Below are 25475 nucleotides of genomic sequence, written 5' to 3'. Positions count from 1 at the left end.
TGCTGAAGTCGGGAATACCGCCAAATGAAGTGGGAGCCTATCGCCTGCTCTTCATGCTTAATGTAGATTATAAAATACTAAAGAGGGTCTTGGCCTCCCGGCTCCTCCCTTATATGCCAGATCTCATCCACAGCGACCAGACTGGCTTTATCCTTAAGCGCCACACTGCCTTTAACATAAGACGCTTCATGGCCATCCTAGAAGATAACTCATGATAGAAATAAGAAATAAGGCTGCAGTACTGACAGTTGATATTGAGAAGGTGTCATGGGGATAGCATGGCTATCATGGCATTAGGCCCAGATTTTATAGCCTGGGCGCCTCTTCTCTATACTAGCCCCGTGGCTTGACGTCGAACGGGCCAGTACATCTTGGAGAGTTTCACACTAGGGAGGAGCACTGAGCAGGGGTGTCTGCTTTCCCCGTTAATATTTGCCATTGCTGTGGTTCTCTTGTGGCGTTAGCTCTATCGGGGGACCACTATGAAGGCATTCGGACAGCTAACCATATACAGAGGAAAGCCCTATATGCTGATGATCTTTTCAAGTTCCTGCGGGATACAGAAGAGGATCTTTAGGGAGCCAGATTCTTATTAGAAAGCTTTGCTGAAGTGTCTGGATTGTGGGTAAATTGGACAAAAAACAACCTTTTCCCCATTGGAGTGGCTATTGCCCTGCGGGACCTCCCACTAGCCCTAAAACTGGAACTCCATTGTCTCCCCTATCTGGGAGTTAAAATATATCACTACACCACAGATATGTTTGATGGGCTCTTCAGAAATTGAAGTTGGCTATGGCTTTCTGGCAAGCTCTCATTGTCAGTAGCAGGCTGAGTAGCCCTTCTTAAGATGATGGCTCTGCCCTGATTGTTATCTCTTTGGGGCTTTTCCACTATGGGTACCTTGACCCTACTTTGCAGAATTGAACACAATCATCACAGTGTTTATATGGGATCGGGTTGTCGATGGATGGCACTTTCCACACTTCAATGTCCAGTGTCCCAAGGTGGTCTAGCAGCCCCAGACTTTGAATCTTCTTACCTGGCTGCCTAACTACAATGACTAGCGAAATGGCTAGTACGTCGGCACCGTCTTGATGAGCCCCTGATGGGTTCACCCCTCCAAGAGAATACATTACTGAGATTGGTGCTGCAGACATCTAATTCCATCTAATTTCCATTGCATGCCTACAGAACTATACAGAAATGCTGGGCGAGAGGTGTGAGAAAGTCCGGCATTAAGACACACTACTCTCCGGAGCTGCTCCGAGCTGTTCTTCAGTTACTAAAAAGTGAGCTTGGGTGGGAAGGATTAGCGGCCTGGGTCGAAACTGGCATCACTAAATTGGGGGATTTTTCTGGGACGCCACTCGTCCCCCTTTTAGACGTTTAGAGAGGAATTTGGCTTGCCGGGAGGCCACTTTCTTCTCCATGGGTTGCTCTTGACGACCATTCGTCAGCAGTGGAGGGTATGGGACGTTGAGCATATATCCCACCGCTGCAGTTCCTCTGTGCACCAGGCGGAGGGTACATTTAAATTGATTACTTTTCTGTACAGTTATCTGCAAACTGAGGTGATTCAACCCCTCGATTATCTTAGAGCCAAATGGGAGGCAGACTTGGGCGTACTGATACCAGAAAGCATGTGGGAGATCATACTGGAGGGGATTCCCAGAGTTTCCAGAAATGCAAGATTCAAACTCATTAGCTTTTATGTATTGCATAGAGCATATTTATCCCCAGACAAGATAAATAGATATTTTAACACAACGGAGGCGGCCTGCCCCAAATGAAATTCAGTAGGTGCCACCTTTCTACATATGCTATGTACATGTCAAGCTCTGACTGTACTAGGTCACTAGATTACTTGCGGAGATTACAGAGAAGCTGGTCCCTGCCAGGCCAGCCCACTGCCTTTTACATTGGTCTCCTCGCACTTCTTAAAAAAAGATGGTGACCAGTAAATTCCAGGACTTAAAATTAATACTTGCTAAGAGAAGGGAGAACTAGAAAATAGAAAGATCCCAGAAGTCCTAGCCTACTTCCCTGGGAACGAGGGAATGTGAAGGGGCTCCATTACATAAGGAAGCATGCAGAGGAATAGGCATTTCTGAAAGGCCCTGACTCCTAAGTGATGTCTTCTTTCCTCAATATATCTATTGTTGTTGGGGGTGGGGAGACAGAGTTATCATTGGCCTAAGTTTCTGTCATAAAGGCCAAATCAACTCGATTTTGCGCACCCGCTGCATGTGTATATTGAAGGAGGTTGTCCCATGGAGGTGGTGGTCACTGGGGCCCACGGGTACCACACGTTGACCATGGATTGCGGCCGCACCGTGGTCCACAAGAAGGAAATGGTACCAGGAAGGCATTGTTGGAAAGAGGTGAGTCTCCTTGTCTTTGTCACAGATGAGGAGGTTTGAGGGGGAGTGGTTGGGTGCGCGCAAAAGCAATTTTGCTCCCCCCCCCCCCCCCCAATTTTTTTCATGGGAAAAATTCTCCAGTGCTTCACACTGGAGGATTATAAAAGCCCTCCCTGGTGACTGCCAATGGCCATCAGACCCACCAAGGCGGGTGTGCGTGTGACTGCCATTGGCTGTCACACGCACTTACAGGTTTAAAAGTGCTGTAGCAATTTTATGAATTTAAAATTTAAGTTAAATATTTGAAGTTAATATACATTAACATTGATCTTAATGTTACTGTTATTTTAAAAAATCAATAAACTATTACACTTCTCTCTTTACTTTCCCATAGGAAGATCTCCACCTATGTCTCCGCCTATGTGTGAAAAGTTGCAAGTGGTAACTTTACACTCATAAATTAGGCTTCATCCCTAAGTTTCAGTGTGTGGAAGCATGTAAGCCTATACTTTGTAGTAAAATTTCAACTGTAAATGGTGAATTGCCAAAAGCTGTAAATTTACTACAAAGTGTAAGAGTAAACTTTCACATGTAGATGTACTCACATGTAAGTTTACCTTTGTGTATGGCTCCCAGAGTGTCACCTCAAAAACAGTCATTGCCACTAAACAGAGCAGTGACATCAGCTCACTTGTTTTCCGTTCTTATATTGATGAGTACTCTGATTGTTATGGCCACTGAGACCCACACCAAACTGGGCCACTTGAGGACTTGAACAATGTTTTTGACACACACCATGACAAAAACCTAATTTACCACTTCAAAATTCACGGTTAAACTGCACATTGATAAAGATCTCAATGGCTTTGATCACTCGGACCGTTTAGATCCTTTAGAAATAGCTATTCAGCAGGGATTGACTCCGGCTCTGCAGATTTCCCTTCCCAGAGATGCCCCTAGAAATTAGGAATTGAAAGGTTTGCACATAAATAAGTCAATGAGCAGCAGAGCATTTAACAGAGCATTTAACAATTTTCTGTTGCAGTATGATTGTTTCATACATGAGGTGCTCCACTTAGAATAGTATATTTTATATGCCCTGACCGAGATTAAAGAAATCAAGATTGAATACGGCTGTAAAGTAGATGGGGAAGGAAATCATTATTCGCCATCAGTTATTCATAGACCGCTCAGAAAAATCATATACATTTTACTAGACCTGCAGGTCGAGTAACTTGAATAATCTACTCGACCTGATAGTAATGCACTTGACCCGTAAACGCATCTCAAATTGTGTGATCCTAGGCAAGTATTGTTTTTTAGTCTTTCTTCATTCTCACACATGAATGCACCTTCAAATCTGTGAGTTCAGCTTTTCTGCTGTACAAAAAAACCTCTGATTAAACAGACTAAACGTTTGCTCCATGTATAATGAGAAAATAGCCCACATATAGGGTACACATAATCCATGACGTGTCTCTTAGTTTACTAGTAGTAAACACTCACTTTTAGTATATTACTAAAGCATAATGTGGTAGCACACTGTTGTTTATAGACGGTCAATGTCCATGAAATGTCCAAAAACCTTCTCACTAACTTGCAGCTTTACTAATAATAGTATATAGTATACTAACAATCTGTGAAAATTGGCTTCAGAAAACATTTATCATTTGCCAATCACCAGGTAAAGTGTTCGGATTTTTTTTCATCCTATTAAAATATTTTTTTCATCTGACAGAAGTACAAAAAATTGGCTTTTACAACTGCCGGCATGAATTTTGAAATATTTATACAGTTGACTTAGTTATTTAAATGTTGTGTTAGGCTGTAGGGTGTAGGGGTTTCCCTTTCAGTTCACACTTTATACAGCAGGGCAGGCAGTTACCTTACAGAATCCTAGATCTCTGCAGTCAGAAGGAAAAAAGACTAACTTTTGACCACTGTCTCTGAACACAGAGCAAATATGACAAGAAAAAGATATAAAAGCATCTCTATTGCTCCTTTACTTTGACTGAACAGAACACCTGTTATTGGTCAACTCGCCAGAAGGGGTGAGTAGGTCCTAAAAATAGCTTGACCTGATAAAATATAACTCGCCATATCGAGCAGGCAAGTAGAATTCTCGAGGCCTGATAGATTTACCATGCATTCCATGCCCATCCAGCCTTCAAAAACATACCTCTTACAATTATGACACAAGTCATTATTTATGGATTCACCATCCACTCATCAGTCCAGACACATCATCAGGTACTTGAACAGTACTGTAGATGACCCTTTTGATAATTCCTCCACAACTGGGTATAAAACTCCAGATGTGCTCCCCTAAACTGTCCAAATCATAAAGTTCACTCCAAAATGGTAAGATGTTCACTAATGGTATTTGCAATATTCTATGTAGAGAAAATCATTGAGAGGTGAACACAGCACTCACAACTGGTCTTGAAGGTCTTTAAGCAGTACCGCAGATGATTTGGGCTTACTGCTACAGCTTGGACTAAAGATCTAGATGCAGTATTTCAAGTGAACAGGGTACACCAATCTAAGCTGTACTGTTGATGTATACACAATACAATTGTAACAGAACCTCACTTTCTTTCTGCTTGTATTATTTCTGTTTTTACAACCCAACATTTTGTTTGACCTCTTCCTTGCTATTGTTAACCTATTTAGTGGCCATTCAGTGTGGATATAGAAAACGTTGCTTGAGGACATAGAGGTTCTCCTGTTGTGCTGTGTGTGCAGGTGCTGTGTTTTTTTAATTTTTTTATTATTATTTTTTTTTTGCGACTTTTTAAATCCTTGAAGCGTTTCTTTGGAATTTCAGACACAGATATTATTAATATATATAAATGCACTAATTAAAGGTTATTTAATCTGTGGCACTAGCACATAATAGCAAAATCTACTTGGCCTGAAAAAATCAACACATGCTTAGATGACATTGTCAAAAATATTTAGAAATTCATTTGAACTCTTGTACAGATCATCAAGCTCCTTGTGATTGAGAATGTTGGGTAGGTTTTGCTGGGTGATATTAGGAAGTGTTACTTTGAGAGTGGCTTATACCTGTGGTCATTACAAAATAAAAAATCAGGTGTGCGAAATTATGCACAACCTTCGATCCTTAAACCAGCCATATTTTAAAGAATTCACATTTTTTTCTCGGATCCAAGAGATGCTGGCTACGATTGGCAATAGAAACATTTGATCTAATAATTGTACCACATACCAATAAGTGGAGCTCTCAAGTGTTTGAAAGATTACCCTTTTTAAGGTTCCAGAGGGGGCAGTCTAGTGTTTGTGGTTTGCATTTAGACGCACCCTGTGGTAATCGGTCCATAGGACCCTGAGGGCTTTCATCTCCTTCCCTTACTCGAGACCTTGGTAAAACCTCACTTGATGTGGATTGAGTACTAATGTGACTGACATCCCCCTCTCCTTTGCCTCCCTTGCCTAAACTTTTAGTCCCACTTCAATCCATGGAAATTAAAGTAGTCACAGTGCTATGCTTATTAATGTATCATTGGTAGCTTAGTGATGTACTTTGTCATTGGCTGCGCTCATCCTCCATACATCATTGTCACCCATGCTTGTAAATGCACACCTAAATGGATATTCTTTTACTCATAGACTGTATGTTGCTCCTTCTAAATACAAGTCAAAGCATCATGTTTCACTACTGTGTGGTTCATGTGATGATATATGTCCATGTCAGCAGCTCTGAGGATGTTTTTGCCTCTAAAAGGAGAACTAGAGAATGTAGCCTTGAGGATGAAAAGTAATGGGCAAAAGCTAAAAGTAAGAAAAGCTGCCTTACGTATAGACTCTAAGCATGGATGCGGACAGTCGGTAGATTCACGCAGTCTTCAGAAATCTTTGTTCTTTCTACCATCTTTTCAGATATGGCAGGAAGACTGTGTGCTGTAAGGGACGAGTCTGTAATTTGGGTTCATATAGGAATAGTGGTTGATTCAGCATTATTTAGTTTTTTTGTTCAGTGCACCTCAAGCAAACCATATTGATTTGGACACTAAACGCCACAAACTATTGTTGCATGATAGTTAAACTTACAGTTAGACTGTGAAGTATTGAGGTGACTGTGAAAATGGCAATTTGAGCTGTTCCAATTTTTCCAAAACATAGCAGTTAGGTTAGTCTTAAGACTTGGCAACTTTGGCATTAGGGCTGGTCTTGACACCCTCCACGTGCTGCCTGCAGTTAGAAGGATCACGTTCAAACTGATGTCTGTATTATAAATTCTTCAAAGAAGCTACCTAGTCTACCTGTAGGAGACGTTCATATAGCGCCAAATGACAGTTGTCGAGGTCAGGCAGTCAGTACTTCTGACATCCGCAAAACATTAGAAAGGGGACTGATAATTTGCAGAAACTGATCTACACATCGGCAAGTCTCTGCCAGAGAAATCAAGTCCATTTTGTTCAGGTTGAGGAAAGCAGTCAAAACATTTAATATTTAGCAGGTCTCTGTGAAGACACTGAATGCATGATTGCCTGTTTAGAAGTTTAAAAAAAAAAAAATTAAGGCAGGAAGCCGAGGGACAGTCTTCTAATGTGCGTCAAGCAAACTACATAAATAAAATAAAAAATCTGAATGATACTGTGTTTCCAACATTAGTGTGCTGCCACTTACGTATATGATGCAGTCGAAGTGTTAAAATATACCGTGTATGCCAGTTTTGTAGAAGTTTCCATTGGCCTCCATCATTTGCAAAAGCAGCCTCTATTTTGTACATCAGTTTCATGTTAAATTTCTAGTAAGTGAGAGATGCGTTTAGCAGTTTCTGTCCAAATCCATTTTTTTCTAACCTTGCAGTACCGAAACTAATGTACTTAAATTAATTGTTTGCAGCCACCACTCTAACTGATACATAACTGAGATGTGCCTTTATTCATTCATACTAGTGCTACACTTTTTGGAGGTTGATTTACCTTTTGGTTAACGCAGATTGAAAATGAAACTTTCCAACGTGTTTTTTTTTTTTTTTTTCCTGAACAAATGCAAAGACTGTTATAGAAGTAGGCATGTATACTCTCACTGCCATGGAATTAAAATGTTTGTGAACCTGATATACTTAATATATGTATTTCTCAGTGCTCTATAAAAAGATATATTATTATGTAAGCTAAACACAAGTATTCTTGGCTCAATGAACCTAGTCTGTACTTTCATATGAGAGTTGCCAATTTAATTTATTAATGTTTTCTTTTTCTTTTTCCCCACAATTTCTTTGTAGATTTAATGCCGCAAGTGGAGAAAAGAAAAACCAGTCCATATTTTGCCAAACAGTTTACTGAAGGGGGTAAGGCATCTTCATAAAAGCTTTAAAAACCTTGTTTTTCTGAAAATATTTGCTTAATATTTTAAATTCAAGCACTAGTGGGTCAACTACCCTCACACAGGATATTCAATTTTTCAACAGCACTAGAGCAGGTGTGTGCCACTTAAGCTATGAACCAGCATCAGTACACTAGTGTAACTATCAGTTTTAGAATTAAATAAGCTAAAGGGCCTTGAGTAAGAGTAGATCCAACCCTAGGCTTCCTTCAGGTATCCTTAGTACTTTTTGATTGGCTTTACTGAGCTTTCAGGAACTTGGGAGGATCATGGACATGTTGAACATACGTTTATATACAGTTTTATCCTGTTGTCCACGCCTCACTGTCTCACTCACATATAGACTCTTTTCAATCACACAGGACATCCTAAGGACTCTGTGTCTATATCTGATATGAATCCTCTGGGTATTGCATATATGCTGAAAAGATTCTCAGGTGTTGGGGTGGGGGCGGTCCTACCTTCTATTAATCTTTTTTCAGGGACAATTTCGAAACTAGGTAAAACAGCCTGTCTACCTCACTGAGCCCCAAATTGTTGTTACACATGTCAAACAACCCAATTCATTCAAAGTACCCCTCATCCCAATCAATACCCGGTAAACCTGTTCCCTACAGCCCCCCTTGTCAGATTGCCCTGCTGGTTTAAATTGATGCTTGTGGCAAAGTGATGTATAGGGAGATGAAAAGAATGTGAGCGCTAATTCACCGCTCACCCATCACAATCAAAGCTCTGCAGATGTCATAACTTGTACATTTCTTAACTATCCTCCTTGTTCTGGAGGATAAGTCCCATGTTCATCTACCCACCACTGTCAGATACATATGTCAGATGGTTCTCAAGTCTTTGTAGAGACCTTTCAAAGACCACTTTAAGTTTGACATCACTGTAATATTCCTTGAAGTTGCCAATCTCTGAACTCTTCCTTTTCTGGCTTCGTCATTAGCATGTATCGAAATAGTTGAGGCCCATTTCCACCCCACGCAAAATCCATATGTATCCATTGAATGAGAGTTTGGAAAAGGAGATTCCTTGGTATGTTCTGGATTTTTTTTTCATCCTTAAAGGTCTGTGTTACCTACTGCTAGAGTACAGGTTGATCAGTATATATCACTAATGGCTTGTAGAACTCAGTCATTTATTTAGCATGCCGAATATTTCAACTCGTATGCGTCTTGGGCACTTCAGTGTTTCATGCAGTTACTGTTAACTAAAAGTGACTGCAGTACTATAGTATGTTATCTTTATTTGTTTTACAGTGTTTACACTGTATTTGTATGCTTTCTGTTTGGCAGATTGAATTAAAATGTAGTGCTCTTTTAAGCCAGAATCCTGTATCGCTACTCTCCTTCATATCTGTTGTGAATAGTGAACAATAGCAGGAACTATTGTCTGAGAGAAAGCCAGTGAAAGCTCAGTACTCTTATGACCCCTAAAGCCTCCTTTATATTTCGTAAGGGGCAGTCTTGGAAGTCCTCAAACCTGTTTTTGATAATTGAAAATTAACCTCAGAACTTGTAATACATTTTTGCTGTGATCTGCAAGGGAATTCGTTTTTTCATTTGAATTATATGGGAAGAGCCTGGTTCTTAATTCTTTTCCATATTGTAAATGGTTCTAAATTACAATTCTAGTAGAGAATAGAGTTTCATATCTTGGCCATCTGAACTGAAAAGTCTCATCAGTGCACGACATAGTGGTTAAGAGAGGGGCCAAACTATATTTGAGAGCGCTGGTTTGATAAGTATGGCATTTATGCTAAAAGAAAATAGATTTGGAGCTGTGACTGGCCATATGCGCTATTAACATATCTTTAAAAGTGATATGTCTGGCTGCAGGCAGGAAGTCTGTAGTCTTTGAACTGCAGAGCTGTTGAAATGGGAGTCCTTATATTGAGGTTAAGGAGTTGTTTGCATTCTGGAGTCTCTGTAGTTTCTGAATTGCCTGACAGGAGGCTCAGATGTAAATAACATTGACATAATCTTGACAGAAAAGTATATGGTTGGTCTTGGCTTGTACCATCTGAGGGAAACTTAGATAAAGAAAAAACGTATATCTCCTCTTGTAAAATATCCCTCTTGCAACTTTATTCATTTCCGGCATGAGAGTGTTAGAATTCATGCTCTTACATGGGTTTGTAGGCGTGCCAAGCTCAGTTGGTCAAATGGTGAATGGGGTGGTAAGTTGTCCAGCAATCTTTTTGTGATGATTTTAAATGGCTTATTGAAAGTCGAAGGCTTGTGGCAGCTTGTTTAGTATGCATATTGCGTTGAGCTGCGTAGTTCAGGCAATTGCTCATCTAAGGCTCAGAATGGCCAATCATTCCCCCATCTGACTGTAGCATCTCTTGTATTTTGGGGATTACATTATTTCTTGTCCTCTTCTCCCTTATTTTAACCTCTCAATTTCCCCCTTCTTGCAGACTTTCTTATCTTTTTCCATTTAAAAAAAAAAAAAAAATCCCGTCGACCAAATGGCATCTTTCTTTGTTACGTTGGTCTTTTTAGCTGAAAGCTGCACCAGTAGAGACAGTGATGCACCTACCCATGTTACCACGTATGCTCACTTTGGTAAATGTTTTTTCCATTCCCGTAACATGTTTTACTGTTTTTGGTCTTCTAAAAACCATCTTCCACCCTCTGTGCTTTGACTAAGAAATCTGTCAGATTATACCTTTTTATTGTCACTCTAATTTTAGTTTACGGAATCCTGCTAGTCCAAATTTTCTGCTTTGCCTGTTACTCCTTGATGTCCCCCAGCCTGTTTCAGATTTTGTTCAAATTAGATTTCTGTTTGCAGGCTACTGTTAGACTATTGTGTTTTTCCAGTGTCGACACATTGGTCAGGTTTACTTACTGACATGGCTTTAGATAAACAATTGGCAGATCGCATAACACTATAAACATATTTTCTCTGCTTTATTTAGCCTCAACTTTATTAACAGGCAATGATTTACAATGAGCTCCAACCATGTCCCAACTCTGCAGTTCCTATTTATATTTAATTGACATACATGACCGCATGTCACAGACGGCCATTTAATCTTAGGAATGTGCAGACAGCATGCAAATCAAGAGAAGATTGCCAAGCTGGAGACTAATGTTATAGGTAAGTACATTTTCCATTTCACCTTTTTTTTTTTCTGACACAGGTTTACATTGAATGTCTGTTGGTGTGCTACCCAATGAGCCAAAGGTGAACTTCTGTAGTGCAGTATGCAAAGCTGTCACTTGAACTGGAGCTTGTTTCCAGTTAGGGATTGCAGATTCCGTACTTTTTTTATTTCCAAATTGGAGCACTTCGTTTGCACCATCTTTTTTGTCTGTCTGTTTTCAATTCAGTCATCGTCCCCCTTCTTCCTCTGTCAATATCTTAGTGTGCTCGTTCCTCAAAGAATCTTTTTTAGCGTTTTCATATGCTCACATCCCTCTCACAGCAAGTGCAGAAATGTATAACATTGACAAGCTTACAAATGTGCAAGAGGCGGAATACGTTCAGTGCATTGGCTAGACAGGTTATGTTTTGTCCAGCTACTTAAATTGTTATCCAAATTAAACCTTAGGTTGTGACGAGAGGCATCGTGGTCATAGGTGTACAGTCAAATAAGAGAACATTCTTGCAGTAGAATAGGCATATACGGTTTCCTGCTCTGGTGGTGAGTGAGATGGCAACAGGGTGAATAAAGCAGAGTGTAGATGATGGGGTGAATGTAAAGATAATTATGAGAGAATCTATTTGTTTTAGTCCGATGGTATACTCTCAGCTAGCCACCTATACAAGTTTCCTGATTTCCATTGCACTTGTATTGGCATTTGTGCCCAAGGCTGCCATTAATATGCCGTCTTGAAACTTTGGAGTGTCTAGATTGCTTAATTCTACACAGATCTGGACTTTGTTTCTATGAACATTGGTTTTGTAAAGGGTGAGTGAACTGTTCTGAACCATGCTTTGCCGAGTTTATGGGGGTCATTCCAACCCTGGCGGTCGGTGTTAAAGCGGCGGCTAAACCGCCAACAGTCTGGCGGTAACAAAAATGGAATTCCGACCCTGGCGGAAACCGCCAACAGAGACCGCCACTTCAACACACCGCCCGCCACGGTGGGACAAACAAACAGCGCGGCGGTCACCGCCAACAGACAGGCGAGAGTCAATGTACCGCCCACCCTATCACAACCTACCAATCCGCCACCTTTTCCGGGGCGGTAGTCCCGCCGATAAAAACACGGCGGAAACAGCCATTTCGAACGGAAAACGCTCACCTCCATACACCCCACGAGGAATCTGGACAGCATGGAACCCGAACTACACATCCTCCCAGCGATTGTCTTCCTGCTCCTCTACCAGGAGCACGAACGCCGGCGCAGAAGACAACGGTGAGTACTGCACCTACGACACAGGGGAGGGTGGGAGGCAAAAAATTACGGGGACACACATACGCGACACACCCACCCCCACCCTCACCCACTACAACACACACATCAATGCATAGCAACAACTCAGAGTTACACCACCCAAACCCCCCCGGAAGAATGCAAAGACAAAAGGAAATGATTCTAAACATTGGAATATATTGTATCACTGGCTTAAAAATATATCACACATCTAAAACCTTTACATACATACATTTTAAAGTCCGATCATTGTAGCAGGCATTGTCCGTGGGCCACTGGGCCCAAATCACATGGGCAAAGCCCACACAGGATACCTGACTCCAACGGAGAGAACACTGCAGGGGCATCAGATAGCAAAACTACAGGCACCTCAGGGGGAAGGGAAGGGGGGGCACCTCAGCCAGATGAGTGCACGGCGCCAGATCCACGAGGGGCCTCCATGGCCACTGTTCAATCCTGGGGAGTGCAAAGCCACAGTCTCTCAAGTCTCTACAGTGGGTGGCTTGCCCACTGGAACATCCTGGGGAGTGCAAAGCCACAGTCTCTCAAGTCTCTACAGTGGGTGGTTTGCCCACTGTTCCATCCTGGGGAGTGCAAAGCCACAGTCTCTCAAGTGGATAACAGTCTCCACTGGTTCTGGAGGGGGACTGGTGCCCAGAGTGCTTCGTGCAGCCCTGCCCGACACAGATGCGGGCCTGCCCCTTCTGCCAATGGGCCAGCGGTGCTTGAGACGGCGGTGCCCTGTTCAGCGGTGCTTGAGACGGCGGTGCCCTGTTCAGCGGTGCTTGAGACGGCGGTGCCCTGTTCAGCGGTGCTTGAGACGGCGGTGCCCTGTTCAGCGGTGCTTGAGACGGCGGTGCCCTGTTCAGCGGTGCTTGAGACGGCGGTGCCCTGTTCAGCGGTGCTTGAGACGGCGGTGCCCTGTTCAGCGGTGCTTGAGACGGCGGTGCCCAGTTCAGGGGTGCTTGAGACGGCGGTGCCCAGTTCAGGGGTGCTTGAGACGGCGGTGCCCAGGTGCTTGAGACGGCGGTGCCCAGTTCAGGGGTGCTTGAGACGGCGGTGCCCAGTTCAGGGGTGCTTGAGACGGCGGTGCCCAGTTCAGCGGTGCTTGAGACGGCGGTGCCCAGTTCAGCGGTGCTTGAGACGGCGGTGCCCAGTTCAGCGGTGCTTGAGACGGCGGTGCCCTGCTCAGCGGTGCTTGAGACGGCGGTGCCCTGCTCAGCGGTGCTTGAGACGGTGGTGCCCTGCTCAGCGGTGGTGCCCTGCTCAGCGGTGCTTGAGATGAAGGGCCCAGTGCAGTGGTGCTTGAGATGAAGGGCCCAGTGCAGCGGTGCTTGAGACGGCGGTGCCCTGTTCATCGGTGCATCGGATGAGTGTCCAGCTCAGCAGATCCGGCCATGGCGTGGAGGTCATTCGCCCTGACCTGTGGCTGGCGGTGCCTTCCTGCCCATCTGTTGTGTGGCTGGCGGGGCCCTCCTGGGCTGCAGTACCGGGCCTGTTGGTGTCCTCCTGCCCACCTGGGATGGGGCTTGCGGGGCCCTCCTGGGCTGCAGTACCGGGCCTGTTGGTGTCCTCCTGCCCCCTGGGATGGGGCTGGCGGGGCCCTCCTGGCCAGCTGGGCTGGTGGCGGTCTTGTCGGGCGTGCTGCCCTTCCCAGCCTTCCCTGTTCGACTGTGGCCCTTCCCCACCTTTGGCGGTGTGCCAGGTGGCACCACACTTCCTGGCGGAGCCATGGTAGGGATTTTGGTCCCTGGTGTCTTCGGCCTCTCGCGCCGGCCACTGACAATCTTCGGATGTTTTACCGGGGGTGGGCTGGCCGTGCCTTGGCTCCTTACTGAACTGGCTGCCCTTGAGGGTGGGGGACTCCACAGTCCATGGCAGACTGTCATTACAGGTCCCGCTTTTGTGGTGGCTGAGGTGCTGACTGGAGTCCTATGAGATGGACGGGGTGGGGGAGTTGTAGGAAAGAGGTCAAGTTTGGAAAGGAAAAGCAATTTAGGAACAGAGGGATGGGTAGGTGTAGTGGGTATGGGAGTGGAGGAAGAGGCTGTGGTTGTAGGAGTTTTCAGTCTGGTGTCTTTGGGTGCAGGTGCTTGGGCTGGAGGCTGTCGTGAGGTGGATGGCTGTTGGGTGGGTGGCTGCCTGCGTTTGTGTAGCTTGGAAGAGGGGGTCACAGACACAGTGGGAGAGGACACAGGGGACGTGTAAATGGTAGTGGGGGTGGTGACTGCACGTGTGCGGGGGGTTCTGGTGGGTGTGCTGGTGATGGACGTAGTAGCTGAAGATGTTGTGCATGCAGGTGTGAGTGGAGACGTGACAGGGAGGGAGGAGGGAGACGAGGAGGAGGGGGACACAGTGGAGGCAGTGGGTGTTGGTATATCTGCATGTGGATGTTGCTTGTGTGATGTGTGGTGCTTATGTTTGCCTGAGCTTCCCTTGGGTGTTGAGGTGTGTGCAGGCTGGTCTGATGGTGTGTCTGGGATAGGCAGAGGTACAGGGGATTGGGTCTGGGTGGAGGAAGTTGGAGGGGGGAGGCTAGAGACGGGAACAATGGCTGCCATCAGTGCTGAGGCCAGAGTGTTGAACGATCGCTGAAGGGCAGCCTGACCAGAATGAATGCCCTCCAGGTATGCATTACTCTGGTGCACCTCCCTTTCTACACCCTGGATGGCATTCAAAATGGTAGACTGCCCAACAGTGAGCCTCCTCAGGAGGTCAATGACCTCCTCACTGAGGGCAGCAGGGGTGACAGGGGCAGGGCCTGAGGTGACAGGGGCGAAGGAGATGCCCACCTTTTTGGGTGAGCGGGCACGGGGCAAACGCTGAGGGGCTGCTGGGAGGACGGTGCTGGTGCGCTGGGTGGCGGCTGTACCTGTTGTTGCGGGGAGCTCCCTTCAGAGGACGAGTCGCTGTCACTGACATCTGCACGAGTCCCCGCTGTGGAGCTCCCCTCCGTCTCACTGGTGAATTCCAAATCCGTTGCATGGCTCGCCATGGCCATGTGAGATGCAGCTCCCTCGTGCTCCGATGCCACTTCTCCTCCGCCTGATGATGCTAATGCACACATGAACAGGAAGACCACAAAAAAAGGGGGGGGGGAGAAAATAAAGACATGTTGAGTGCATGCATTGGCGACACCGTTGGCGGACAGGACAGACACAGAAGCCCCCTGCACTACGCCGCGCACTTGGGGTCGACTACGCAATCCGTGGGACATGGCCTACAAGCCTATGAGCGACATCTGCACACATAGATGACACAGGGCAATGAATAGCGGTACTTGGCACCCTACAGAGGTGGGGGGCGGGGGCACAGGGCCATGCCTTACGGAGGGTCCTAGCCTACAGAAATCGCCCTGGCCTAGGGATACCCACAGCCCTCCTCCCCCACCCAGACACCTCCACTGCGCGCAAAGTCAGCAGAATGAGAATGTACTCACCCCCTTGTGTCTGCTGTGATGTCCTCACGCGCCCATCCAAATCGGGGTAGGCCACCGCCAGGATCCGGGACATCAGGGGGGTCAAAGTCCGACTGGCACCCCTCCCACGTTGGGAGGCCATCCCCAGCTGAGCCTCCGCCGTCTTCCTGCTCCAGCGTCGGATGTCCTCCCATCTCTTCCGGCAGTGGGTGCCCCGTCTGTGGTGGACCCCCAGGGTCCGGACGTCCTTGGCGATGGTACACCAAATGTCGATTTTCTGGTGGGCGCTGACCTATGTGACATGTACAGGGAGAGAAAAATATTCATCACCTTCTGCATGCTCGATGTGAGTGGCCCCCCATCCCCACCCTTGCCATGTGGCACATGCTCTCATCTGTCGTTTGATGCATGCCTCAATCGCTCCCCTCCCCACCATCTTTCATCCTCCCCACTCAACACAGGCATTGCCCACAAAGCATGGTCCCTGTGTACTTACCTGTTGGTCTGGAGGACCGTAGAGTAGCGCATACTGGGGGAGGACCCCATCCACAAGTTTCTCCAATTCCTGAGCAGTGAAGGCAGGGGCCCTTTCCCCAGTCGCATGAGCCATTGTCTCTTCCAGACCGAGGTCACAGCAGCACTTGCAGTGTAGGTCCTCTCCTGTGGAAGATCAGGTATCGAGTGATTAAGCAGATAGAAAATGGCGGTCACGCCCGCGGTGGTGCGTACCGCGACCGCCGGCGCACATAGTCATTGGCTCCTGAGACCCATAGGGTTCAATGTTAACCAATGCTGCTTTGCGCCGCGGTCTTCGACCGCCTACCGCCACGGTGTGCCACGCCAGCGCATTGACCTCACATCCCATTGTCACACTTCACAGATCAGGCAGCCGCCATTTCAAGGGCCCACATGGCTTACTTTTAACTGCGTCACACATACCTAGGCCTTGCATCAACACTCATACAAACCATTCAGTGCATTGGGAATCGTGTTTTTGGCAAACTGTGGTTACATACCTGTGGGCTGATTGACTCTGTGCTCGCTGTTGTCCTTCATAGGCACTGTCCGCTGGGTCATGCAAGGAGATGGAGAAATCTTCCCGTGTACAGACCGCTGGTGGACCTGTCGACAATGAAGGAAAGACATGTCATACTGACATACAGGCTTGACCGAGCCACTATTCATGAACTGTGTGCCCAGCTGGAAGCAGACCTGATGTCACCAATCCGCCAACCCACAGGGATCCCCCCCTCTAGTGCAGGTGCTGTCAGTACTCCATTTCTTTGCAAGTGGGTAATTTAAAAAAACAGTGGCCATATCATCAGGGATGTCTCAGCCTATGTTTTGCAAGGTGTTGTCCAGAGTGTTGTCTGCCCTGCTGAAACACATGCACAGCTACATCATTTTCCCTGAGGTGGGGGATTTGGCTACAGTGAAGGGTGATTTCTATACCCTTGGACATTTCCCCAACATCATAGGTACCATTGATGGGACACATGTTGCTTTGCCCCCCCCCCAGCAGGAGTGAACAGGTGTACAGGAACAGGAAGAGTTATCATTCCATGAATGTACAGATGGTGTGTTTGGTTGACCAGTACATCTCCCATGTGAATGCCAAGTTCCCGGGCTCAGTGCATGACGCCTACATCCTGCGGAATAGCAGCATCCCTTACGTGATGGGTCAACTCCAGAGACACCGGGTGTGGCTGTTAGGGGACTCTGGTTATCCCAACCTGTCATGGCTACTGACCCCAGTGAGGAATCCCAGGACAAGGGCAGAGGAACGCTACAATGAGGCCCATGGGAGAACTAGTAGGGTGATCGAGCGGACCTTCGGCCTCCTGAAGGTCAGGTTCAGGTGCCTCCATAAGACAGGTGGATCCCTAATGTACTCACCAAAGAAGGTGTGCCAGATCATCGTGGCCTGCTGTATGCTTCACAACCTGGCTTTGCGACGCCAGGTGCCTTTTCTGCAGGAGGATGGTCCAGATGGTGGTGTTGTAGCAGCTGTGGAGCCTGTGGAGAGTGAAGACGAGGAAGCCGAAGAGGACGACATAGACAACAGGAACACAGTAATACAGCAGTATTTTCAATGACACACAGGTAAGATTCCAACCCGGCATATTACATATACTTAACCCCTACTACCTCTCTACTGTCTGACCTTTTCCCCCTGTGTATGGTAACTGAGTTGTGACTTTCCCTTCCAATTTCAGAGATGTGGGCCATACTGCGTGACATCTGCTTTGTTTCCCCATGGACTACAGCTGTGTGACAGTGGTATGTTGGCATCACAATGTAAATATGCATTTTGGGACGGTAATGTCTAATACATTTGTACATACTCACAGCCAGACTCCTGATTGTTTTGTGCAATAACTGTGTTTATTTCAGTGCTCTATATTGGTGGGTGGTTGCAAATCGGTGAGGGGTGATGGTGGAGGATTGTCCATGGCAGAGTCCAGACTATTAGTTTCACAGGTGCAATGTCCAAATGCCTGTGGAAAATGGAGCATGGGCAGTATAAGGATGGACAGGGTGTCAATGTGGGACAGTGGGATGACATTCAGGGAGGTATCCTTTCCTGGCGGGGGTCTTGGCATCTTACTCTGTCTTCTTCCTGGATCTCAGGGCCAGCTTGCGGGGTGGTTCTCCTTCTGCAGGGGGTGGGGTGCTGGTGGCCTGTTGGTCCTGTGGCGGGGCCTCCTGTCCACTAGCGCCGGCAGAGGTGGTAGGCAGTTCTTGGTCCATGCTAGTGTCAGGGGCCCTTTGTCCTGCCACAGTGACCCGCAATGTGGTGACTACCTGATTCAGAGCCCCTACAGTGGTGGCCAGGGCGGAACTGATGTTTCGAAGTTCCTCCCTGAACCCCATATACTGTTCCTCCTGCAGAAGCTGGATCTCCTGAAACCTGGCCAGGACCGTCGTCTCCTGGGAGTGGTGGTATGCTCCCATGATGGAGGAGAGGGCCTCGTGGAGAGTGGGTTCCCTGGGCCTGTCCCCCCCCCTCCCCCCCCCCCCGTCGCACAGCAGCCCTCCCAGTTCCCCTGTTTCCCTGGGCCTCAGTCCCCTGGACCGTGTGCCCACTACCACTGCCCCCAGGTCCCTGTTGTTGGGGTGGTGGGTTAACCTGGGTGCCCTGTAGTGGTGGACACACCGCTGATTGACGTGTCCTGGGGACAGAGGGATGGGCCCGCTGGGTGGGTGCTGTGCTGGTGTTCCCAGAGGGGGGAAGGTCTGCTATGGCCTGTGGCTGTCTGAGGGGAACCGACTGTCCAGAGGTCCCCGATGGGCCGGGCTGGTCATCTAGATCCAGGTCGACAGAGGTGCTGTCCTCACTGTGGGCCTCTTCTGGGGGTGGAGTGGACATTTGTGGACCCTCCTGCGCGGTGATGTGGCGTTCGGGTCCTGCAGGGGTATAATAGTATGGTTATTGCATTTGTGTGTGCCATAGCGTGTAATGGGTGGGTGCCCTTGTACCCCAGTGCTGGCATTCCCGTGTGGGGGCTTTAGTGACGGTGATTTGGGGGGGGGGGGATGGGTATGTGCAGTGGGCATGCTTTGGTGATGGGTGTCCATGCTTTGTGGTCGCATGCAGGGCTTGGTGTTAGGATGGGTGGCTTGTGATGGTGAGACATTTGCAAGGAGCAGGATGTGATGGGGGGGGGGGTTGGATTTTGATGGTGGGGGTATGAGTTGGCATGCTGGTGGGGTGGGGGGGGTGAAGTAGTGAAGATGAGACTTACCAGAGTCCATTCCTCCAGAGACTCCTGCGAGGCCCTCAGGATGCAGGATCGCCAAGACTTGCTCCTCCCATGTTGTAAATTCTGGGGGAGGAGGTTGGGGTCCGCCGCCAGTCCGCTGCACCGCGATGTTGTGCCTGGATACCATAGAACGCACCTTCCCCCGTAGGTCGTTCCACCTCTTTCTGATGTCGTCCCTATTTCTTGGGTGCTGTCCCACCGCGTTGACCCTGTCGACTATTCTGCTCCATAGCTCCATTATTCCTGGCAATGGTGGTGTGCTGCACCTGTGTCCCGAAGAGCTGTGGCTCTACCCGTACAATTTCCTCCACCATGACCCTGAGTTCATCGTTAGAAAACCTGGGGTGTCTTTGCGGTGCCATGGGGTGGTGTGGGTGATGTGTGGGGTGGATTGTGTGGTGCTAAGTGTGGTGATGTGTATTGTTGTGTTGTGTGAAGTGCGTGCTAATATTGCTGGGTGACAGTAAAATGCACGTCTGGGTGCTCGGATGTCTTTTCTCTGTGGGTGGTCCCGATTCTCTAGGAGTGGAGGTTTGTGGGTGATGTGGGTGTGTGTTTTATATTGTATTGGGTGTGTGGGAGTGGTGTGTGTATGTGTATCAGGTGTGTGTATTTGTAATTGTCCAATGTGGCGGTGTTTTGTTGAAGTGCGTGTATTCTGAACGCGGCGGTGTGTACCGCCAATAGAATACCGCGGTTGAAATACAGCCACGAGGATTCGTGTCTCGTGATAGTGTGGGCGTATTTCTGTTGGCGTGACGGTGGAGGTTTGGTCATTGCCAGTTTCTCGCTGCCCTTTGGTGTGGGGGACTTTTGTGTTGTGGATGTCTGTATTTTGGCGGTTTGCCTGTTGTGGGTCAGAATGACCGTGGCGGTTTACCGCGGCCGCGGCGGTGTTCTGGCGGTCTTCTGCACGGCGGTAAGCGCCTTTTACCGCCAAGGTTGGAATGACCACCTATGTCTGTTGCGTTGTGTGCTGTATGCTTCTGGAATATCTCTTTAATGTGCCTTGCATGTAACTGACAACTCATTGTCTTTTATAGCCTTTTTGCCCGCCATAGCGGGCTATATCTGCCATTAAAGGCCCGCGGCGAGGCCTTCTAACAAGGGAGCAGGCCTTTAATGGCCAATATAGACAAGCTAGGGCAGGCTATAATGGACAGTAAGGCAATAAGTCTTTTAGAACATTCCACCCCTAGAGGACAGAATGTTCTAATTTGTAGAACAAAGACCCCACGGAGCTCCAGGTGGTTGAAATCCCCTTGGGCTCCATGAGGTATTTGTTCACAGCAACAGCTGTGAAAAACAAACAATAGAAAGTTGAGGCTCCGGGCTTTTACCAGCCATTAGAAGCCCTGAGCTACTTCATTGCCTTCAATAAAAAAACGCTCAACATTCCAATGTTCTAATAAGGAGTTACTGCGTTCTTGATGAATGCAAATTGTTTTGCAGTGTGCAGGTTTGTGCACATTTTGCAATACTTGTCAAGGTAAGTGAGGAAAACAAAGTGAAGCATTGTACACGAGCTGTAGAAAACGACGTACGGGAGCTTTGAAAAAGAAGCAACGTCCATTAGACCTGACTTTGATCCTGGGAAAGGACAGATTCTTAGTCTGAATCCCTTCATATTACAGGATAAGACTTTAGTTTGAATGCTACGATTTGATTTTAAATGTAAACTACTGGAAGAAAAAGATCCACCTCTGGCAGTAAAACATAATCTTAGTACAGAATATTAGTATTGTGTAACATATCATGAATGCAAATACTGGAGGGATGTATCTTATAACGTATTATTTTTTATAGAAGAGGAAATCTCAGCTGGTCCAGATGGCTGCCCAGGATTTCTTTTTTTAAACATTTAAGGGCAAATGCTCTAGAGCGCTATCTGGTTAGGTGTTTGACTTTTTCCAGCTGAACATAGAAACTCAGTGACACTTGTGGTCCCAATGGAAGTTAAAAGCTTCACAAGCTGTACAAATTATAGGCCCTTTTCAATGGGCAAAATGGCTTGCAGGGTAGTTACAAACAGGTGGGTTGCCATTCAGAGTAACTTAATAGAGTTGTAAATAATGCCAGTTCTCTGGGGCCTGTGGCCCACAGTACTTGTATCAAGTATGATGTTGTCCGTTGACCACCAGTGCCAGGTACTTCTGTACGCCAGATTAATTAATCAGCTATTCTTCCTATTTAGACTGATTTTTAGGGTCAGTTGAAGGGCAAACAGCTGAGGCTTACTTTTGTGGGGTGGAGTGTGATGGAACTTTTAGGTAAAGAGAGATTTCTTATCGCTTACACTAAATATAAGGTCCAAGTTGTATTATTCTTTATGAAAGACACTTTTTTGTTTTTTTTAAAGAAAAGATAATTATAATAGATGTCCCTTTTAATGGCACATTATTCTTCTGTAGTATAGAATGCTGCAGAAACTTACATTTTTTTACAATTTAAAAAACCTAAAACTCATCTCTTTACAGAAATTTTAACAGACTAACGAATGGTCAAGGTAGTTCTTGCTTTTAATAGAGTGTTCACAAATGATGCATATACAGCATTTTTAAACCTACAATTTGCTCCAGCGTTTATGCTATCTCTTGCCTTGAAGTATGATCCACTGTCATCAGATCCACACTTCTTTTTGTCTCTCCCTAAAGCAGAAACGTTGGTTGCACAGATTTCTGCTTTCATTGGTAAGCAAGGGCTTTAATTGCTGTACCTTCAGAACTTATTGGTCCCCTTGTTATAGGAACTTGTTGCATCAGGAGGTTCGATATATTCGTCTTCTAATGCTACCTGCTTTTACTTGGTATTGACATGCTGTTTGGGTGGTGTTTTTTTCTTGGTGCACCCTAGTAGCCAGAGGAATGTAGGGAACCTTTTCACAATGGTATAGTTGCATCAAACAGCAAGTGCAGACTGGTTTGTCCACTGTTGATGCCAAGGATGCACACATGGTGAAGTCTAGGTACAGCTCATGGATATGTCCTTTCTATTCCAAAGACCGTTAGGAGAGAAGACTCATTCTTCAGTCTGGAATTTCAGTGAGAGTTGTGCTACTGCTTGCACTTTGGTATAATCTCCCCCTGTATGTAAATGTGTTCAGCTGTATAGAAAATTGAAGGGATACACATAATAGTTCTTGCATTGAAGCAAGCCCCGATACTGCAACATCATCAGCAGCCTCAATCCTTTTAGGGGCAGCAATGGAACAAACGTTAGTCAGTTGAACCCTGTAGTATCATCATCTTCTCCACTCCCACAAATCCTAAGCCCTTCTTAATTTATTTTTTTTACCTTTCCATGAGGCTTTGTTGGGGGACATGCCCTGTTTTTTTTTCAGAAGAGGTTAGAGGCACTTCAAACCAGTTTGTCGTTCAGATTGTGCATTAGGGTTATTCTCTGCCATTTCAGAAGAAATTGACTTACACTCCCTTACCCCTTCGTCTTGACTTCATACAAATCTCTTGTTGGAAAAGATTGCTACTCTTAATAATGTATTAAATATAGGAGAGCTCTTTGTCATGAGGGCTTCCTTCACAATTCTTCTCAAATCATTTCCTCCATTAAAAGAATAGTTGGTCATTTCTCAAATGGTGTCAAGTTTTCATCAGTGTTATCATCAGACAGCCAGGGGGTTGTTGTGTAAGTTTGGTAAAATGGAATTGTGCATTTTAAAAAAATCCTTTTTATGTTGTTCTAGATGCATATCCACCATTGTACCTGACGAAACCGTGAAACTAAGAGTACATTTTGATGCTTCAAAAAGTTATTCAGTTTCTGAATCTCTGATCGTCCCAACACAAAAGTGGGTTTTCCCAATATATTACCTTCTTACCATTTATCATCATCCCTTGAGGGTTTGGGTGACTCAAGTGGGAGATGTGTGTAAATAGCAATTGGACCAAATCGGAGGTCAGAGTAGTGTCCACGTAAAATATATCAGTTTTATGTGGACAAGCATGGAGGTATAAGAGCATCCCTTCTGTGAGAAGACGTTTCTGGTTTGGGACTGGTTTTTAGACAAGGGAATTGGTCTACTAACTGCTTGTTTGCAGGAGGGTGAATCTGATTCCAGATCCACTGTACAGGTGTCCTGCAGCCATCACAAGTGGGAACTTAATCAGGAGATAATCAATCATGTTTTTCATTGCTATGGTACACCTGTGTGGATCTCTCTGCCATGAGCAGGAACTGGAACTGTGTTCAGTTTTGTTCTCTGGAGGTTTCATTAGGGGAGTCTTTATGATGCTTTGATTTTATCCTGAGATTTTTCTTTACATTATGCCTTTTCACCATATCCTCTGATTCTGAGAGTGGTGCAGTTGATTCCTTATTACAAGGCAAATGTTCATATTGCATCGGATTGGCCCTGGAAGCCTTAGTATCCGGATTTATTGCAACTCCTTTGCCGGCATCTGTTTTTGCTTTCACTGAGCACTATCCTTCTTACTGATTTTGTGGAAGGGCTAGAACATTAAACAGAGTTTCTACCATAAAAAGGTGCTTTTAGGGATGATCCCCTAATAACTTCCAAAAATTTGAATTTGACACATCCAAAGTGAATAGTGGTTGGTTGAATATATTGAAAAGGGTGCCGTACTCTGCCCACATCTAAGATTGTGTTTACAGAATCCCAAAATGATAATGAATTATATTGGTGTCTGACTGAAATGTGAAGTTACACCTGTTTGAAAAAGGACTAAGTTGGTAATTTCGACTTCTGCTGTCTTTTCCTTAGACCGCCAAAGCTGTGGGTGCCAGAAGGCCGCTAGTGCTGGCGGTTTTCCGACAGCCATATTAAGAGTTCTGAAGGATGTCCACCACAATTTGGGCGGACATCCTCCAGTAGTCGTGCTGGCGGTTGGAGGTGCAGAGGCAGTTCCACCGCTGGCCCGCCACGACAAAAGGACTCCGCCAGCCATATAATGACCTGTAATATAGCCTGGTGGTGTCCTGATGGTGGGCTCTGCTGGCGGTGGAAGCCCCTGGTCCCTTCCCCTCAGAGGAGCACCTCGTCGGATGAGGTAAGTGTCCTCCGCAAGGAGAGGGGAGTGGGTTGTGTGAATGGATGTGTGAGTGTGTGTATGCGTGTAATGAATGGGGGGCGGGGGGTGTTTGTGTGTAAATGTGTTGATGGTGAAGCGTGTGTGGGTGAATGTGTATGCTGGATCGGGGTGAGTGCATGCATGCAGACGAGTGGGGTTTTTGTGTGTATGTATGTTGAGAAAAGGAGGGGTGGTGGATGGAGTGTATGCGTGTCAGTGAGGGTGAATGTAGTGACTGCGTGTGGGGGTGTTGTGTGTGTGTATGAATTTGGGGGGTGTTGTGAATGCAAGTGTGTGTGTGTGTCAGGGTGCATGTGGGCGCATGTGTGTATGTGGGGGTGGAAGTACTGGGATCAGAAATGGAGGGGGCCACCACTGGGAGTGGGAGGTTACTGTGGGGGGTTCAGGAAGGTGGAGGGTGGGAATGTTGTAAGGGAAGGGGGGCTCTTGGGTAGATGGGGGGGGTGGCAGGAGTGATCTACCGGCGACAGGAATGCAAATTCCTGTCACCGGTAGCCTTTCCACCAGGAACTCATCTCCGGCTCAGCGCGTCCAACCCCCTTGGCGGTAGGAACGGGTAAGTGGCAGTTTGGCACGGGCCAAACTGCCACACTCATAATCTGGCAGTCTTCACTACCGGCCCATCGGCGGTGAAGACCGACTGCCAGGGTCGAAATGGCCACCTAAGTTGTGTGAAGGGTGTTGCGTGTCTGTTTTATATGCTAATTGACTGTTTTATATGCTAATTGACTGTTTGACAATCAGTATGTTCTGGAAGAAGTTTTCTTTAAAAGTAACATGGTTCTGTGTAAGAGCTTGGTTTGCCCATAAAGTATTACAAGTCTAACTAAATATCTACCTAAATTGTTGGAATGGTAAAGAGAGGGTCCTGATTTCTTGAGGGGATAATGCAGTTGTCTGGGATTTTATTAAATACCTATTTGTCCCTGGGACTAGATGCTTCAGAAATCTGCTTGTCACAAAAGAAAATTCTCTTGTCCCTCTTAGTGCTAAGCAGTGAGGTGAAAAATTGTCAGAGTTCTCTTAAAAGGAGATCTCTGATAATAGCCTATTTGAATATGTTAGGAGTCCCCATTGTATCAGGATTTGGATTCTAGCAAGGATCTGATTCTGCCACC

At 46.3% G+C, this 25475-nt stretch overlaps 1 protein-coding gene across 2 annotated transcripts in view; it reads left to right on the top strand.

Annotated features, from left to right (window-relative positions):
• Positions 1 to 25475, top strand: part of MBD4 (methyl-CpG binding domain 4, DNA glycosylase) — a 152426-nt gene that overhangs the window by 66669 nt on the left and 60282 nt on the right. For both annotated transcript variants that reach the window (XM_069206318.1, XM_069206317.1), the window contains exon 3: positions 7618 to 7683. In XM_069206318.1, the coding sequence (XP_069062419.1) occupies positions 7618 to 7683 (66 nt within the window). The remainder of the gene's footprint in view (positions 1 to 7617; positions 7684 to 25475) is intronic.

This window comes from Pleurodeles waltl, chromosome 9 (assembly GCF_031143425.1).
Source record: "Pleurodeles waltl isolate 20211129_DDA chromosome 9, aPleWal1.hap1.20221129, whole genome shotgun sequence".
Lineage (NCBI taxonomy): Eukaryota > Metazoa > Chordata > Amphibia > Caudata > Salamandridae > Pleurodeles > Pleurodeles waltl.
This window is presented reverse-complemented; position numbering and strand designations above follow the sequence as displayed.